Source organism: Herpailurus yagouaroundi, unplaced genomic scaffold (assembly GCF_014898765.1).
Source record: "Herpailurus yagouaroundi ecotype Mexico unplaced genomic scaffold, PumYag 180, whole genome shotgun sequence".
Lineage (NCBI taxonomy): Eukaryota > Metazoa > Chordata > Mammalia > Carnivora > Felidae > Herpailurus > Herpailurus yagouaroundi.
The window spans coordinates 3,889,641-3,908,731 of record NW_024412411.1 but is presented as its reverse complement, the minus strand read 5'-3'; the positions used below and the strand labels follow the sequence as shown (position 1 = coordinate 3,908,731).

The 19,091-nt window shown below is 43.1% G+C and overlaps 1 protein-coding gene and 1 non-coding gene across 5 annotated transcripts in view; both read left to right on the top strand.

Annotated features, from left to right (window-relative positions):
* Positions 1–2,837: 2,837 nt before the first annotated feature.
* Positions 2,838–19,091, top strand: part of P4HA3 (prolyl 4-hydroxylase subunit alpha 3) — a 42,204-nt gene continuing 25,950 nt past the window's right edge. For all 4 annotated transcript variants that reach the window (XM_040489325.1, XM_040489322.1, XM_040489324.1 and 1 more), the window contains exons 1-3: positions 2,838–3,083; positions 12,316–12,458; positions 13,882–14,105. In XM_040489325.1, the coding sequence (XP_040345259.1) occupies positions 2,884–3,083; positions 12,316–12,458; positions 13,882–14,105 (567 nt within the window). In that variant the 5' untranslated portion in view covers positions 2,838–2,883. The remainder of the gene's footprint in view (positions 3,084–12,315; positions 12,459–13,881; positions 14,106–19,091) is intronic.
* On the top strand, positions 11,142–11,245 carry LOC121039550 (U6 spliceosomal RNA). Its single transcript, XR_005794834.1, has one exon. It is a non-coding gene; the product is annotated as a U6 spliceosomal RNA (small nuclear RNA).

Sequence of the window (19,091 nt, the reverse complement as noted above, 5' to 3'; positions counted from 1 at the left end):
TTTCTTTCTTTCTTTCTTTCTTTCTTTCTTTCTTTCTTTCTTTCTTTCTGTCTTTCTCTTTACCCCAATCTGGCAGTACTTCTTCTGATAAAATTATCTTAAAACTTTTTAAAAGTTTGCTTGCTTATTTATTTAGGTAATCTCTACACTCAACATGGGGCTTTGAGCTCATGAACCTGAGGTCAAGGAAGTCACATGCTTCACTGACTGAGCCAGTCAAATGCCCCTTATCTGAAAACTCTTGGTGATTTCCTATAAATCTTATTGGAATCCACTCCTTTAGACAAAAGCCACATCTATTTTTCTTTCCAGGCCCTTCTCTCACTTGTCTGAGAGTCAGGATGCTGTGGTACAACAGTCTTAAGATTCTTAGAAACATTTTTGCCTGGTTGAAATAGTCTGCTTTATAGGGGACACTCAAGGCTCTTAGAGGCTCTCTTGTTTACCAGAGAGAATCTAAATGAAATGCCCTTTCTTTGAAGGTCTGCTAGGCATGCCCTTAAATCTTCCTAAAGTCTCAACAAAGAGTCTTTAAAACCATACTTTTGAAAGCTTTTCCTTGAGGTCATGTTTTACTTGTAGTGCCCCGGGCTTGTTCTTTACCCTGCATCACTTCTTTGTTTGAGAAATTTTAGATCCTTGGATAGACAGTTAGACCTTCCATATTTCCTCTAAATTTGGCTTAGAAACTGAGCCATTCCTTGTGTGTTTTTTGTATTTTATTGTAGTCTGCCAGAAGAAGCCAGTTGGCACTTTCATCATTCTGCCTGGAGGACTTCATTAGCCAGATTCACAATGTAGTTATTAGAATGTCTTCTGTTTTCACATTGCCTGCAGGACAAGCTTCATTAACTGTTCTTCCAGTACAGAACAGCGCTCAAGTGCCCTTTTCTCCAGGCTGTTTTCCTTCCTGTCCTTCGATCCCTCATCAACAGTCTCCTGGAGGCCCTTCCAGATTTTGCTAACAGTCTTTATGAGGGCCTTCAAGACTTTGCTAAAGCCAATGACACATGGTTTAAGTTAAGCTCCATCTTTATTCCCTCACCCAGAGACTGGATGCAGGCTTCCCAAGGAAGTTTGGAAATGGCTTGAGGTAAGGTTGCTCTCTGCTGCAGGACAGACCCCAAGGAGCTGACTACTAGAGACTCTTCTGACTACACTCTCTGGAGCTGTGCATCAAATCCTCCCTTGAAAAGGGATCTGGATGATGCATCTCTGTGTCTTCTGTGAGCAGTGCTATGCTGGAGCTGGCTCATACCTCCTCATGGGAGCCAGTTGTTAACTCTTTACTGTGTTCAGTGACGTCATCTCAGTGCCTTGAAAGTGGCCATTGTGGGAGTTTCCACCACAGAAGTTAGCAAATGTCACACATCGGGACTTTTATTGTCCTGGGGAGCCGGTTTACCAGCACACCTCTGAACTAGTCTATACATAATTAACATTGGGTAAGTTATTTATCCTCTCTGTGCCTCAATCTTCTTATTTGTAAAATGGGACTAATAATCCTCCCTATGCCATAGAGTCAGTATGAGAATTAAATGAGCTAAGACATGCAAAATGCTTGGACAGTGCCTAGCACACAGGAAGCACTCAGTAAGTATTAACTATTATTTTTACTCTTGCTGTTGTTATTGCTGTTATTGCCACCTTAAAACTTCCAGTAGATTTTCATAAAGGATAGGCTAACTTTCTTAGTATGTCATGCAATGCAATATAACCTGACAGTTCCAACCACAAGGAACTTTTCATCATTTCTGGAACTCAGACTATGTTTCCATCTCCAAACGTTGGTACATATAGGTACCTTCTGCAAGGAAAGCCCATCCGTCACTTGCCTGTCATCTTCCAGGCAATTTCTTTTCATCCTTTTGGACCTGCACACATTGCCTCCTCTGGGAAGCCCTCACCACCACCTATGCATGGCAGGGACTCCCTCCTCAGTGTTGCCCTTGCTCATTGCACAGCCCTCCATTATCCTGATAGCGCTTTATTGTGGTTACTTGTTTATGTCTGTTTCCCCTTGTGAGTCCAGGGTTGGATGTGCTGTTTCTCTGTGTCCTCAGCACAGTAATAGAGGTGCTGAATATTTGTTGAATGAATGAATGAATGAATGAATGAATGAATGAACATTGCCTGGAAAGGTGAGGAAAAGAGTAAGTAGCCTAGTAGGATATAATAACGATAATAATAATAATAATAATAATAATAATAATATTTTTGTTTGCCTAAGTAGCCATAGGTATATGGTATGGAGCAATAACCCAGGACCCCAGCGTTTTAGGTGTGATGGGTCCTAGATTTGTCATACCGTGACCCTGATCGCCTTCACCCTCTTTACCAGAGTTCTCTGCCTGTCTTTCATGATGGCTCAGATTGTCAAGTCTTCCGTGAAGTGTTTCTTCCTTCCCTCTGCTCTCCCACAGCTCTCCACCCACATCGTCATTACCAACCACATCATTCACTCTCCTGGATTTCCCCTTAAGAATCCAGTGGTGTTTCTGCATTTCCACCCTCCATGTAGAGGGGTGAATACTCGGGGGATGGCGTTGTTCAGCCACAGACCGGTGAATTCATCTCCCACACCCCCTGCCTCTGTTTCCCCTGAGTGTGAACGGGCCACAGCGGAAACCCTTCCCGGGCCCGCGTCTTAGCGCGCGGACACGGAGGGCGCAGCAGCCCCCACGCAGGCGGAGGAGCCAGGCGGCAGGCGGGTGGGAGATGGAGAGAGACGGCAGGCGTCAGAGCAAAGGAGGGGAGGGGAGGCCCGAGGCGGGGCTGCCGGGCAGGCGAGCGGCCGGGCGGGGCCGAGAGGCGGGCCGGGCGGGAGCGGCGCGCGCCAGGGGCCAGGCGGGACCGTCCGAGGGGACGCGCGCGAGCGCCGGGATGGGCCCCGCCGCGCGGCTGGCGGCGCTGCTGGCTGTCCTGGCGCTCCGGGCAGGTGACCCGACGGGAGCCGCGGTGCGGGGGGACACGTTCTCGGCGCTGACCAGCGTTGCGCGCGCCCTGGCGCCCGAGCGCCGGCTGCTGGGACTGCTGCGGCGCTACCTGCGCGGGGAGGAGGCGCGGCTGCGGGACCTGACCAGGTGAGGGCACGGGTTTGGGGCGGGAGGGAGCCCCAGGGGCGCCGCAGTCGGGGAGACTGAGTCAGAGGGCCAGACCGAGACACCCTGCTCTACGGTGGCGGGCGACTCGGTCTCGTTGTCCCTCTGCGTGGGACCTCAGACTCGATTTGAGACTGGGTAAGAGCCTCGCTAGACCGTGAGACTGAGACACCGTGGCCCAGTGTGACGGTCAGGTCCAGTGTGCGGGACCCCGAGATAGCCCCGAGGTGTGGCCCGAGGCATGAGATCGTGGCGAAACAGATTGAGTGGGACCCCAGGGACGCTGTGTCACACGGAGTGGAGTCTCGGACTCCGTTGCGGGCGCGCACACACACACACACACACTAGCACCCCAGAGCCATCCTCACACAGCCAAGTTGATAGCTGTGCAAAAGTGTAGTGGGGTGACTCGGGCTGAGGAGGAAGGACCTCACAAGGCACTGTGTCCAGCTGTATGGGGCCCCAGGCTCTGTGTCACAGAGACACAGCAAGACTACAAGAGTGAGAGAGAGAAGATACTGTGAGGCTGTAGCCGCGTGTGTGGTGGCCACGTGACCCAGAGGACTAGTGTTTAGTATGAAGTGACTCTCTGTGACCGTGTATGAGATTTACATGCCTCTGGGACTGCGTGGGCAGCCGCTATGGATATCTCTGTGTCTCTAATGAATGCTGCTTGTACAGCTCACTATATGACTAATGCTTCATGTTCATTAACTCATTCAACACACACGTTTGAGTGCCTGTTGTGAGCCAGGCACTGCTCCAGGCAGTGGGGATAAAATGGTGAACAAGACCCAACCCTGACCTCAAGGAGCTTGGAGTCCATAGCATTTGTCTCCTTTGCTTCAACTCTCCCTTCTCTCCCCATATATAAGAGCTCTCTAAATTCTAAATACAAGGGGCGCCTGGGTGGCTCAGTCGGTTGGGCGTCTGACTTTAGCTCAGGTCATGATCTCGTGATCCATGAGTTCGAGCCCCGCATCAGGCTCTGTGCTGATAGCTCAGACCCTGGAGCCTGTTTCAGATTCTGTGTCTCCTTCTCTCTCTGCCCCTCCCCTGCCCCTGCTCCTGCTCTGTCTCTCTCTGTCTCAAAAATAAATACAATTTAAGAAAATTTTTTAAAAAACATTAAATTCTAAATACAATTCTAAATACAAGGTAACTGACATTTGATATGTGTATCTTGACATCAAGAAAACACTGGGGAGGAGTGCCTGGGTGGTTCAGTCACTTAAGCGTCTGACTCTTGATTTCCACTCAGATCATTATCTTGCGGTTTGTGAGTTCAAGCCCCACATAGGGCTGTGTGCTGACAGCTCAGAGCCTGGAGCCTGCTTCAGATTCTGTGTCTCCCTCTCTCTCTGCCCCTCCCCTCCCCCGCTCATGCTCTGTCTCTCTCTCTCTCAAAAAATAAACATGAAAAAAATTAAAAAAAAAAACACTGGAGGAAAAACATACTTGATACTAGAGGATTATGGGTATAGCACACACAAGCAAATGCTCAGCTGTACTGTTTTGCTATGAAATCAACACACTCTAGTGCTACACACTGGCATAAAATACTATATAGACTGGAATACAGGTACTGTAATCATGTATTGACTGTCAGTGTCAAACTCTGAAAGATGAATGATTGTATTATGGTACCATGTGTTGGAATAGGTGTTGTGCCTTCTCTGCTTGGGACATTAAGAAGTCTACAGCAGTGGTGTAACCACATTGCTAACTGAATATATTAATACAGCTCTACATCATCTGACTCTCTGCTGAGCCGAGACAACAGAGAGCTGTCTCACAATGTGCTGCTGATAAAACTGAGTTGAGTGTATGTGATAGTAATACCAATTCTGGGGCACATGGGAAGAAGGTGTGTGGGGACGCTATGGCTGTGTAAGAGAGCCCGGGTCGGAGAGAATCAGTTTGTGTATGGAAGTGTGTGTGAAAGATCTTGTTTGTTACTCAGTAGTGACTGAATGATGATGTAAGTTGGTATGTGCTTTTAAGTATGTAGCTTGCATATAAGTTAATGCATGTTTAAATTTACTATTAGTTTGAAAGAGTATGAATACACACACATGCACACACACAAAATGTATGTATTCTAACAATAAAGATATTTTCTTTTTTTTACCACTTTATCTTTTTTTAATTTACATCTAAGTTTGTTAGCATATAGTGCAACAGTGTTTTCAGGAGTAGATTCCTTAGTGCCCCTTACCCATTTAGTCCATCCCCCCTCCCACAACCCCTCTAATAACCCTCTGTTTGTTCTCCATATGTAAGAGTCTCTTATATTTTGTCCCCTTCCCTGTTTTTATAGTATGTTTTGCTTCCCTTCCCTTATGTTCATTATATTATTTTTTGCTTCCCTTCCCTTATGCTCATCTGTTTTGTATCTTAAAGTCCTCATATGAGTGAAGTCATATGATATTTGTCTTTCTCTGACTGACTAATTTCACTTAGCATAATACCCTCTGTCTAGTTCCATCCACGTAGTTGCAAATGGCAAGATTTCATTCTTTTTGATTGCCGAGTAATACTCCATTTTATATATATACCACATCTTCTTTATCCATTCATCCACAATGGACATTTGGGCTCTTTCCATACTTTGGCTGTTGTTGATAGTGCTGCTATAAACATTGGGATGCATGTGCCCCTTCAAAATGGCATGCCTGTATCCCCTTAGATAGATAACTAGTAGTGCAATTGCTGGGTTGTAGGGTAGTTCTATTTTTAATTTTTTGAGGAACCTTCATACTGTTTTCCAGAGTGTCTGCACCAGTTTGCATTCCCACCAGCAGTGCAAAAGAGATACTCTTTCTCTGCATCCTCGCCAACATCTGTTGTTGCCTGACTTGTTAATGTTAGCCATTCTGACACGTGTGAGGTGGTATCTCATTGTGGTTTTGATTTGTATTTCCCTGATGATGAGTGATGTGGAGCATTTTTTCATGTGTCTGTTGGCCATCTGGATGTCTTCTTTGGAGAAGTGTCTATTCATGTCTAAAAAATGATATTTTCAATAATTCTTGTCACTCTTCAGAGTTGCAATTAAGTTTATTTATTTGTTTTGAGAGACACAGAGAGAGTGTGGGGGGGGGGTGCAGAGAGAAAGGGAGAGAGAGAGAGAATTCCAAGCAGGCTCCCCACTGTCAGCGCAGAGTCCCATGTGGGGCTCAAACTCACAAATCACAAGATCAGGACCTGAGGCAAAATCAAGAGTCAGATGCTTCACCAGCTGAACCATCCAGGTGCCCCTGGGTCTACATTATAAAGCAAAATGTTTTAATTTTGTTCTCAGTCCACATGCATTGGCATCTCGGTTTGTTGGTGGAAATAAAAGACTCTTCTCTTTAATTTGAGATCCCAACATGCTCCCTGCTACCTACATGCTCCTTCTCTTTATTTCGATGGCTCAGATAGAGATGGGGAGGTTAGAATCCTGATGCTGGGCCTCTCAGGGAACAGGTTCAGAACTGAGAGTTTGCAGTGCTGATCAAAGTGACTGGCAGAGGGGATGGGGGGCAGGGCTCTGATGCTGGTCTCCTTTACTGTATTATCACTATTGTCGTTGCAGCTTTGTCACAGAATACTAATCCCATTTGATTCTTACACACAGTGCTTTGAAATGGGTTTATACTACTCTCTTAAACAAATGAGCCCAGAAAATAAAACAGAATCATGTAAATATGATAAGACTAAAATTTAGTACCTTATCTCAGATAGTAGGGTAGCAAATCCAGGACTAGGACCTAGTTTTTTTGATGGTTTCTTTCTATCGTGCCATGATGTCCTGACTGCTTGCTTTATCTGATGTGCCAGGACCCAGACCAAGCCCCATAACTCCTGAGGTTTTATGAGCAACTGGTGTACATAGTGGTTAAGAGTCTGGATTCAGGAATTTAACAGACCTCTGTTTGAATCCTTGGCTCTGACTTTGGGCAAGTTCCTTTACCTACATTCTGTAAAATGATGATAATGATAGTACCTACCCCACAGAGTTGTTGGAAGGATTAAGTACCATGTAAAGGTTATTTATCATTTTGCTTGGAATGTAGTAAATGCTTAACAAATGTTAGCTCCAACTGTATGATTTTTATTTTGAGACCGCCTGGTGAACCTAGACTCCACTTTTGGCTCTAAGCAGTAACTAAGATTGTGAGAGCCCAGATGATAAAAAAAAAAATCAGAAAAATTCTAGATCCTTTTCTCATATGACTTATGAGCATTTAATTTCACAAAGTTTAGCGTGGTATTTTACAGACTGTCTGTTCTTTAGTCAGTGCTTTAAAACTTAGTGAAATGTTTGCTTTTGAGAACAAGAATTTTGGCAGTTCTTGTTCATTTTCCTATACTCCCAATCTGGTGACCTAATGTAACTTGAGATGTTATTTCTAAGGGACTCAGTTGATATTCTTCTTTAAATTTCTGAATTTAGCAATAAAATATTTTTTGATGTTGAAACTACATCTTACCCCAAGTTAATGAAGCAAAAATTTTTACCAGTTATAGTATATATAATTATATACCGGTATAGTGTAAATACTAGTGTTATATATATAGATAACAGTTGTTGTAGTTTTTAAAAAACTACCAAGATTGGAAGAGTAAAATCAGCAGCAATAATTTTTCTGTTAGGAATTAAACATTCGGGATGTCTCAGAAGAACTGAGACAAAGTCATTTCTGAATTCCCAAGGAGAAACATACTGAATTTAAAAAGCTCATGTACTGCGGTTGGATAACCTATCCAGGCTATGTTTAATGCGGGATTGGATTGCGAATTTTATGTGCACATTCTTGAAGCAAAGGATCTGATTTTCCACTCTCAGCAACATTTGTTAAAGCAAAAAGCCATTTAGGAAACCTTGAGGTTTGAATTCAGCATCCAGTAACTCGGTCTCTGAAAACCAGCTATTTGCTCAAAGGCTGGGAATAAGGCCAACGTTTAGATTCCAAGCCAGTCTCAGATATCTGTTGATAGGTTTTTTTTTTCTTTGTGTGACAGAAAAATGACGTATCTGAACATTGAATTGAATCATGTGGTGCAGTAGAGATCAAACCCCTGCCTTAAATAAACTGACACCGTAATACAAAGTGGGGTGTCAAGAGAGCAAGGAGCTAGTGCTTTTGATGTGCTGGAGGACTTGGGGGAAATTTTCACCTCGCTGCCTTCCTTCTTTCCTCTGATGCCTATTAAACGTTAGTCCTCGGGGCGCCTGGGTGGCGCAGTCGGTTAAGCGTCCGACTTCAGCCAGGTCACGATCTCGCGGTCCGGGAGTTCGAGCCCCGCGTCGGGCTCTGGGCTGATGGCTCGGAGCCTGGAGCCTGTTTCTGATTCTGTGTCTCCCTCTCTCTCTGCCCCTCCCCCGTTCATGCTCTCTCTCTCTCTGTCCCAAAAATAAATAAACGTTAAAAAAAAATTAAAAAAAAAAAAAACGTTAGTCCTCAAGCACTAAGTGAAGAATCTATTCAGTTATGGAAAAGATGATGGAAAGAGAGAATAGAATGGTCGTACCGAAAGAATCCATAGAGATCTTCTAGACTAGACCAGTTCTGTCATTTTAATTTTTTTTAATGTTTACTTATGGGAGAGAGAGAGAGACAGAGCACGAGCGGTGGAGGGGCCGAAAGCGAGGGAGACACTGAATCTGAAGCAGGCTTTAGGCTCTGAGCTGTCAGCACAGAGCCCCACACGGAACTCGAACCCATAAACTGACAGATCATGACCTGAGCCGAAGTCAGATGCTTAACCGACTGAGCCACCCAGGCGCCCCCAGTTCTATCATTTTATAGAGGAGGAGACTGACAGATAGTTGGGGGCTGGGTCAGGATACCTCTCAGGTCTCCTTCCAATCCAACTGTCTATAAAATTACTGCCCCCTCAGCCTCAGTTGTCCTTGGACACTTACTCTTCAGGCTGGACTCAGGCCCAAGTCTCTGCTTGCTTTAAGTGTTTTCGTCTAGCAGTGGAATATCTTCCACTAAGTAGTTCCATATGGAGCTGAAGCAGGAAATAATGGGCAGTAAAAAAAAAAAAAAAAAAAAAAATCCCACACCCTGGAAGCCGGTTTAGTTTTTAAAACCGTAGAGTAGCCACTGTCAAAGTGCACTGTCTCGGGATCAGAGACATCCTCGGACTTGACAGAGCTCTCATTTCCTCCCTGGAAATGAGATTCTTGTTCTTAGTTTGTGCTTGAACTCTTGGCTCCCTGGAAGCACCTGGAGGTAAATCATCTTCTGTTTCAGGCTCCATTCCCAGTGGCGGGCTCCACCCCTGAGAAATCCTTAGGGCCGACTCAGCTTCAGAAGAGTGAATCCTTCCACCCTGCCACTCCTTTATTCTTTACTTTCATCCCTTTCTGCTCGCTGAAGTCTTCCACTCTGGCCAAAGGAGTCACACACTCTTAAGCACATTCCTATAAATACGTATCCTTTTCATTTTGCACACACTTTTTTCTTTTACATCCATTGTTGTTATTATATTGTTCTTGAAATTAATAATTTTAAAGACAAGAAAAAACTTAAAAAAATTTTTTTAAATGTTTATATATTTTGAGAGAGAGTGGGAGACACAGAATCTGAAGCAGACTCCAGGCTCTGAGCTGTCAGCACAGAGCCCATTCTAGGGCTTGAACTCATGTGCTGTGAGATCATGACCTGAGCCAAAGTCAGACGTTTAACCAACTAAGCCACCCAGGCGCCCCAAAATAAGAAAAAAATTTTAGAGGTTACAGCTGGAACTCTCAGGACTGCCTTATTATAATTGATAATTTAATAATGTTAATTGCAATAGTGTGTTATAAATGGAATAACCTTACTATGCCAGGAAAGGAAACAACTTTTTTTTTTTAATGTTTATTTTTGAGAGAGAAAGAGCGCCGCGGGGGAGGGGCAGATAGCGAGGGAGACACAGAAACTGAAGCAGGCTCCAGGTTCTGAGCTGTAAGCACAGAGCCCGACAAGGAGCTCGAACCCACAAACCTTGAGATCATGACCTGAGCCGAAGTCTGGTGTTTAACTGACTGAGCCACCCAGGCGCCCCAGGAAACAGTATCTTTTGCTTGTGTGAATACTTTGTAGGACATCTGAAGAGAGAAATTAACTAGAAAGATGATCACTTCTGGTCCCACCATTTCTGGCCCTTTTCTACACATGTCGGCAAGCCAGAGAGGCTGGAAGCATGATGGATGACCCCACGTTTACATCCCCCATTACAACCATCACCAGTTTCTATGTGGCCTGCTCCCTAAATAGCTTCATTGAATCTATCCCATTTGCAGCCCCCACTGTCATTATTATGGTTCAGACTCTCCTTACTCTTGCTTACAGTTTTGAATTGACCTCCTAACTGGTCTGTCTGCCTCTGGTCATTCCCATTTCGGAACCCTCTTTCTCACCCTCTCATGAATTTATATAAACATGTCAGTGTGTCCGACTCTCACTTAAAACTTTTTGGTGGCTTGTGAGGTGCTCCTCACTTTTCCAGGCTAATCTACCCTATCCTCCAGCAGTGCTGAACAGTTTATATTCCCCTACCAGTTCTCTCTGTCCCTTCACAAAGGTTGAGCTGTCTCTGCCTGCCTCTCCTCCCTTCCTCACTATTTGCAATTTTAGTTTATTATGTCCTCTGTAAAACTATCCCTGACTTGCTCTGGCCAAATTAATTACCCCCTCTCCTTATGGCCCCCTAAGCCTTGTTCTTAAATCTCTTGTTCATCTGTAATATAATTATTTGTGTCTTATCTACTAGTCTGTGAGTCCTTGAGACCAAGGTTATTGTCTTATTCAAAATTCTGTTCCTAGATCCTAGAAGAGTATATATTAGTCATTCTTTCACAGAACTATTTATTGAATTTAGGTATAGAGTGATGAGAAAAACAGCTATCTTCTTGTTCATGAAATTCTCGAGCATTGGACCCTGTCTTGACTTTGCATCCCCAGCATCTAGCATGGAGTCTGACATCTGGCAAGCAACCATTGTAGACTGACGTATTAAATGAATAAATATATCAAGCCTCTGTGCTCTGGTACATGTTGGTCCCTGTTGACTCAAAAAATATTCTGCCTACAATACAGAGAAGTTGAGCATGGTTTCTGCACAAGGATGCCATATGAATTCATGAAGTGTTCCATATTTTTTGAATCACTTTGTTGTGCACTTGAAACTAACGTAACACTGTGTGTCAACTATACTCAAGTTAAAAAAAAAGAACTAGGGTGTCTGAGTGGCTCAGTCAATTAAGCATCCGACTTCAGCTCAGGTCATGAACTCGTGGTTTGTGAGTTCAAGCCCCGCATAGGGTTCTGTGCTGACAGCTTAGAGCCTGGAGGCTGTTTTGGATTCTGTCTGTCTCTCACTCTCTGCCTCTATGCTGCTCGCATTCTGTCTCTCTCAAAAATAAATAAACATTATAAATAAATAAATAAATAAATAAATAAATAAATAAATAAATTCTTCCTTTCTTTGTTCTAGTTCCATGGAAACAATAGGGCAAAATCAGCTGAGAACTTCAGAGTCAAATGTGGCTTTGTCACTCACAAAAAGTGTGGCATGATAAAATCTACTCTAAGGGTTGTTGGGGGGGTTAAATGAGACAATATATTTAGAGCACTTAGCAGGATGCCTAATAGAGGTAAAGCTCAGTAAGCAGTAGCTATCAAATGTTTCATCCTTTAGGACTCAGATCAAGTGCCATTTCCTCTGGGAAGTCTTCCCTTACACCTTCTAACTCCCACCTGGGTTAGGGGCCCTGCCTACAAATTGCTGTAACATTACATAGCATTGCAAGCTTATGTCTCATAGCAGGTATCACAGTTATTGCAACTAATGGAACAACATTTTTGAGCTTCTACCAGATTCTAAGTATTGAATATAGAGTGATGAGGAAAAAAAAAAAAGATTTTCTGGTTTGTGAATTCCTTGGAACATCTACCCTGTCTTGCCTTTGTATCTTTAGCATCTAGTGTGGTGCCTGATGTTCTATAATTGACCAGTAGAGACTGACTCATTGAGTGAACAAATGAATGGATCTTCTTTTGTTGTGTTGGTAGTTTTCATATTCTTTGTGCTTATTGGTTAGACTATTACATGAGTCTCGAGGGCGTCATGTTTCATTTTTAACGACTCTAAATGTATATACACCATGCCAGCCTTCACTAGGGGCAGTGGCTATCTCAGTAAGTGAGATCATTCTATTCCTCTCTTCCAGATTCTATGACAAGGTGCTTTCTTTGCATGAGGATTCGGCAACCCCTGTGTCTAACCCTCTGCTTGCATTTACTCTCATCAAACGCCTACAGTCTGACTGGAGGAATGTGGTACATAGTCTGGAGGCCAGTGAGAACATCCGAGGTAATGAGGAGGAGGGCTGGAGGGTAAGAGAAGATTCTATCTCCTGACTCTGGAAAGGAGAGAGATTCTGGTGGAATGTGATGAAGGGTAATGAAGTGGGTAGGTATTACTCGATCTTCTCAGCTCTAGCGATTACCAAGGACTAGATCCCCTTGTTAATATGTTTATATGAATGTACACTAGAAAGCACTTTCATATCCATTATTTCATTTGATCGTCACTACAACCCTATGGAGAAGTACAGGTTATATCATTCCGTTTATGTATTTGTCTGATAATTTCTATTTTATTAAATTGACACTATAATGTGATCTGTAGCAAGGTCAGTTTCCTAATTTATTCTACTTTTGTTTTAAAATATTTCTTTATTAAGATACAAAACAGATGAACACAAGGGAAGGGAGGTAGAAATGATATAAAAACAGCGAGGGGGACAAAACATAAGAGACTCTTAAATCTAGAGAACAAACTGAGGGCTGCTGAAGGGGTTGTGGGTGGGGAGGCGGGCTAAGTGGGCAAGGGGCATTAAGGAGGGCACTCGCTGGGATGAGCACTGGGTGTTACATAGAGGGGATGAACCACTGGATTCTACTCCTGAAATCATTATTGCACTATATGTTAACTTGGATGTAAATTTTTAAAAATTTTATTTATTTATTTATTTATTTTGAGAAAGAGCAGGGGAAGGGCAGAAAGAGAGAAGGAAAGAGAGAATCCCAAGCAAGCTCTGCTCTGTCAGCCAGAAACCGATGAGGGGCTTGATCCCATGAACTGTGAGGTCATGACCTGAGCTGAAATCAAGAGTTGGATGCTCAACTGACTGAGCCACCCAGGCACCCCTAATTTATTCTACTTTGACTTGAAGAAATTTTTTGACTTTGGGGAAGTTAAGAGGAAGAAGAGTTGTCCCCACAAAGGACAAGATTCCTGGAGACAGATAGGATGGAACAACACGTGCTTCAGTTTTTACTAGAAAGCTTTTTTTCCTCATTCAGAAGATTGTATTAAGCATCTGCTCTGTGCCAGGAGTTGTGCTTGCCACGGTGAATAAAAACACATAAAACAGAGACACCTGGGTGGCTCAGTCGGTTAAGCGTCCGACCAGTTCAGGACATGATCTCGTGTTCGTGGATTCAAGCCCCATATCAGGCTCTGTGCTGACGGCTCAAGAGCCTGGAGCTTGCTTTGGATTCTGTGTCTCCCTCTCTCTCTGACCCTCCTCTGCTCACTCTCTCTCTCTCTCTCAAAAAAAAAAAAAAAAAAAAACATTGAAAATAAATTAAAAAAATAAAAATATAAACACATACAACATTATCTTTGCTCATGAAATATTTGACTAGGTGATTATGCCTTGCATGTATCAAATGCTCACCACCTGTTTTTTGAAGGGTGGGGTGGATTGATGTTTTTACTGCCCTTACAGCTCTGAAAGATGGTTATGAGAAGGTGGAGCAGGACCTGCCAGCCTTTGAGGACCTTGAGGGAGCAGCGAGGGCCCTGATGCGGCTACAGGATGTGTACATGCTCAACGTGAAGGGCCTTGCCCGGGGTGTCTTTCAGAGAGTCACTGGCTCCGCCGTTACTGACCTGTACAGTCCCAGACGGCTCTTCTCCCTGACAGCAGATGACTGCTTCCAAGTTGGCAAGGTAACAATATTCAGAGAGAGAGCGAATTGTTCAGCTCTAATTTCTCAAGGATGAAATAACTATATCCTGATTGCTTTTACATACTTTCGGTCCTTCCAGCAAACTTGGAAACTTGGTATTATTCCCCACTTTCAGATGAAGAAGCCGAGGATCAGACAGGGAAATAATTTGCCCAAGGTTACACAATTTTAAGTAGCAGAAGGAAATTTTGAACCCAGGTCTTTTAACTCCAAATCACATGTCCTTTCCATGATAGCTAAGGTGATCACATATGCCGGCCACTTTTGAGAGTGAAGGGGGTGTTATTAGTTATGCCAGGATGACAGACAAACTGGGACTGAGCTGGGAAAAATGGTCTTGTGGTCATCCTAACAGTAGCACCCTGCCAGCAGATGAACAGCTGGGTGGAGAGGAGAAGCAGGGTCCAAGGGTGGGGAAAGGGATAAGAGGTGGAGATGCGAAGGTAAGATCATGGAAACCAGGCTCCTGAGACTTTCTGGAATCCCTTGCAACATTTCCTAAGCATTTAGAAGTACTAAATTCAAGCAGTGTCAAAAAGCGGAGGCCATTTATTTTAACATTCCTTGAGGAAATAAACTCCAGGAACCTTCCATATGAGATATTTAGCCGATCTTTGATCATAACTTATAAGCACACTTGAGGTCACTTTACAATATACTCTTTGTTAGCCTTTGCCTTAATAAGTAATGGAGTAAATCCTTTTTAATTTTGGAGACGTGTATTGCAGGAAAGTGAATTTTCCCGGCAGACATGAGAGTGGGCCTCAGGTGCCCTGATTTCAAGTTTTGTGGATCAGTCTTCCAAATTAATGTAGGGTGTGTTGCCTCAGCCTCTCTATATACCATTTTTCCTTTTCTAATATTGTGATGGAATCAGAGCTCAACCATCAGGTTCATGGCTAATTTAAATTTAAGGCAGTTAAAATAGTTCTGTGTATGGAACCAATGTACGCTTCATTTGTGAAGCCTTCATGAGACTAAAACCATATGTTGAAAATTCAGTAAGTCACTTCCTGAAAGCTTTATTGGAAGTCTTAATTTCCGTATTTATTCACTTATTTTAAAAGATAAAACATTTCTAATATAAGAAAGGTATATAAAATAACAAGCAATTATATCTATAACCGGAGATGAAATATGTTTAAATTTTGCAATTTTTGTTTCAGATTTTTAAAAAGGAATTTACATAAAACTTAAGGCATTTAAGTTAATATTAAAAATGAATTTAGGGGCACCTGGATGGTGCAGTCAGTTAAGTGTCCGACTCTATCTTTTTTTTTTTTTTTTTTTTTTAAACATTTTTTTTTTTTTGGGGAGAGAGAGACAGAGCATGAACGGGGGAGGGGCAGAGAGAGAGGGAGACACAGAATCGGAAACAGGCTCCAGGCTCTGAGCCATCAGCCCAGAGCCCGACGCGGGGCTCGAACTCACGGACCGCGAGATCGTGACCTGGTTGAAGTCGGACACTTAACCGACTGCGCCACCCAGGCGCCCCAAGTGTCCGACTCTTTATCTCAGCTCAGGTCATGACCTCAGAGCTCGTGGATTTAAGCCCTACATTGGGCTCTGCACTGATGGCATAGAGCCTGCTTGGGATTCTGCCTCTCCTTCTCTGTGCCCCTCCCCCACTTGTGGTCTTGTGGTCTCTCTCTCTCTCTCTCTCTCTCTTCCCTGCCCCCCCCCCATGAATAAATAAACATAAAAAATTTTTTAAAAAAAGCATCTGTCCGACTCTTGGTTTCAGCTCAGGTCATGATCTCATGGCTTTTTGGGTTCAAGTTCCATATCAGGCTCTACACTGGCAGTGCAGAGCCTGCTTGGGATTCTCTCTCTCTCTCCCTCTCTCTCTACCCCTCCCCCACTTGCACTGTCTCTGTCTCTCTCAAAATAAATAAATAAACTTAAAAAAGAAAAGAATTTAAGGGCATCTGGGTGGCTCAGCTGGTTGGGCATCTGACTCTTGATTTCGGCTCAGCTCATGATCCCGGGGTTGTGGGATTGAGCCCCATGTCTGGATCCGTGCTGAGCATGTAGCCTGCTTAGGATTCTCTCTCTCCCTCTGCCCCTCTCCCACTCATGCTCTCTGTCTCTCTCTCTAAAATGAAAATTTTTTAAAAAAGCTTTTTAATGAATTTAAATATAGCTCCATAAAGTCCCCCTCCTGTTTCTTCTCACCATTCCCAGCCCCTCCCTTCTGCTCTACCTACCCTTGCCCAGGTGCCCGGTAACCATTGTCCTGAGGCGTGCAATAAGTACTATCCTGAGTCCAGCTTCTTTCACTCAGCACACTGTATCTGTGAAATTTATCCACCTTGTTGTATTTATTAGTAGGTAATTCCTTTTTTATTGTTGAGTAGTATTCCAGTGTATGAATATATTATCACTAGGAGACTGTTTATTATCCAGTCTCCTAGTGATAGATACTTGGATTGTTTCCAGCCTGGGCTACTGTGAATAAAGCTACTATTAACATTCTTATGTAAGTCTTTCTGTTTTTATTTCTCTTGAATAAACACCTGGGAGTAGTATTGGTGGGTCAAGGAATAAGCTTCAGCAATTATTAACATGTGGCCAAATTTGTTTCATCTACACATCTCCAATTTCCTCCTCCATGGATTATTTTAAAGCAGATTGGCCTTTCCATTTTCTGAAATCCTTAGTTGTCTAATTGTAATACCCTACTATTTTGTCTGTTGACTCTTGCTAATGATTATTTCCTGATATGGTTTAGTATGTTTAATTGTGAGCTTACTTTTAGCAGGACTTTTTTTCTCCTAAAAGAATCTCTGTGTTTGTAGTTGTAGGAATATCACTCCAGAATGTTCTGGTTTTCTTCTTCCAGGTACTCTAATGGTATCACTGGCCTTAGGTACTATTTTTGGTTTTTTGTTTTTGTTTTTGGAGTACATTATATCTGCATGAATTATTTATTTCATAACTGGAAGTTTGTGCCTTTTGACTTCCTTCACCCATTTCAGTTACTCCCTACTTCCTGCCTGGGGCAACCAATCTGTTCTCTGTATCTATAGATTCAGGTTTTTGTTGTTGTTTGTTTTTTGTTTTAGATTCCACATATATGTGAGATCATATGGTACTAGTCTTTCTTTGAGTTTTTAAAAGTTTGTTTATTTATTTATTTTGAGAGAGAGCATGTGTAAGCAGGGGAGGGGCAGAGAGAGAGAATTCCGAGAGAGAGAGAGAGAGAGAGAGAGAGAGAGAGAGAGAAGAGAAAGAATTCCAAGCAGGCTCCATGCGCTCAGCTTGGAGTCCAAAGTGGGGCTTGAACTCATGTACTGTGAGATCATGACCTGAGCTGAAACTAAGTCGCTTAACTGACTTAACCAACTGAACTAGCCAGGCACCCCTTTGTCTGATTTATTTCATGTAGCATAATGCCCTCAAGGTTCATCCATGTTGTTGCAAATGGCAAAGTCTCCTTTTTTATGGCTGAATAATATTCCATTGCACACACACACACACACACACACACACCCCACATTTTCTTTATTTGTCCGTTAATGGACACATAGGTTGTTTCCCTATCTTGGCTATAATAAATAATGCTGGCAATGAACATATGGGGTGCATATACCTATTCAAGTTAGTGTTTTCATTTTATTCAGATAAATACCAGAAGTGGAATTGATAAGTCATAGGGTAGTTCTATTTTTAATTTTTTGAGGAGCCTCCATATTGTTTTCCACGCTGGCTGTACCAGTTCGCATTCCCACCAGCAGTGCACAAGGTTCTTTTTCTCCACATCCTCGCCAGCACTATTTCTTGTCCTTTTCATAATAGCCATTCTAACAGGCAAGAAGTGATATCTCATTGTGGTTTCGATTTGCACTCACCTTAGATCCATTATTGTATTGATTTATTCACATGAGCATAGGCTCAAGATTGTGAATATTCTAAAGACACACTTTGTTTCCCCTAAACAATACCCAGACAGAAACAAACCAACTTTTTTTTTTTACTGTTTATTTATTTTTGAGAAAGAGAGAGCGTGAGTGGGAGAGGAGCAGAGAGAGAGAGGGAGACAGAGAATCCAAAGCAGACTTCGTGCTGTCAGCACAAAGCCTGACTCCGGGCTGAAACCCAGAAACCGTGAGATCGCGACCTGAGCTGAAGTCAGTCACTCAACCCACTGAGCCACCGAGGTGCCCCATAAACCAACTTTCTTGACTCTTTGTGACAGTGGGCAGATTTTTTCAGGTCTACCCTTTCCTTTAAGGTATGGTTCTTCATGGATTTCGCTTTTATGAGTGTGTCTTCATTCCAACCTAGGTTTGAGGATGTGTCTGGAGGGCTCATATTCTGTCCTCACGTGGGTGTTTTAATTAAAGGTTGCTAAGAACGAGGACTACCACTCACCCCCATTCTAAACAGCTTTAGCATCTGCTCTTAAGCTTGTTGCTTGGGTTCTTAGCTCCTTTTTTGTTTCCTGTACCTGGACATTTTCCATTCTTTCTTGAAAATGTAAAATATTTGTTACATTTTATCCAAAAGTTTCAAGTAGTTTTGGTTAGAGGGATTCTAGTTAGCTCAATCTACCGTATTTTAGGGACTAGGGAAAACTTAAATAAACTGTTAACTTAGCAGAAAAAGTTGAGTCATTTTGATTGTTATTCTTTTTTTTCTTTTTAAGATTTTATGTTTATTCATTTTTGAAAGACAGAGAGAGACAGAGCACAAGCAGGGTGGGGTGGAGAGAGAGGGGGACACAGAATCCAAAGCAGGCTCCAGGCTGTCAGCACAGAGCCTGACACAGGGCTCGAACTCACAAACTGTGAGGTCATGACCTGAGCCAAAGTCAGATGCTCAACCAACTGAGCCACCCAGGGGGCCCTGATTGTTATTCTTCAACTCAACTTTTTACAAACAGGAAACCTGAGGATCAGAGAAATAACACAACAGATTAATGGCAGACCTAGAACAGCCACTGATTTATTGTTTAGACTGCAGA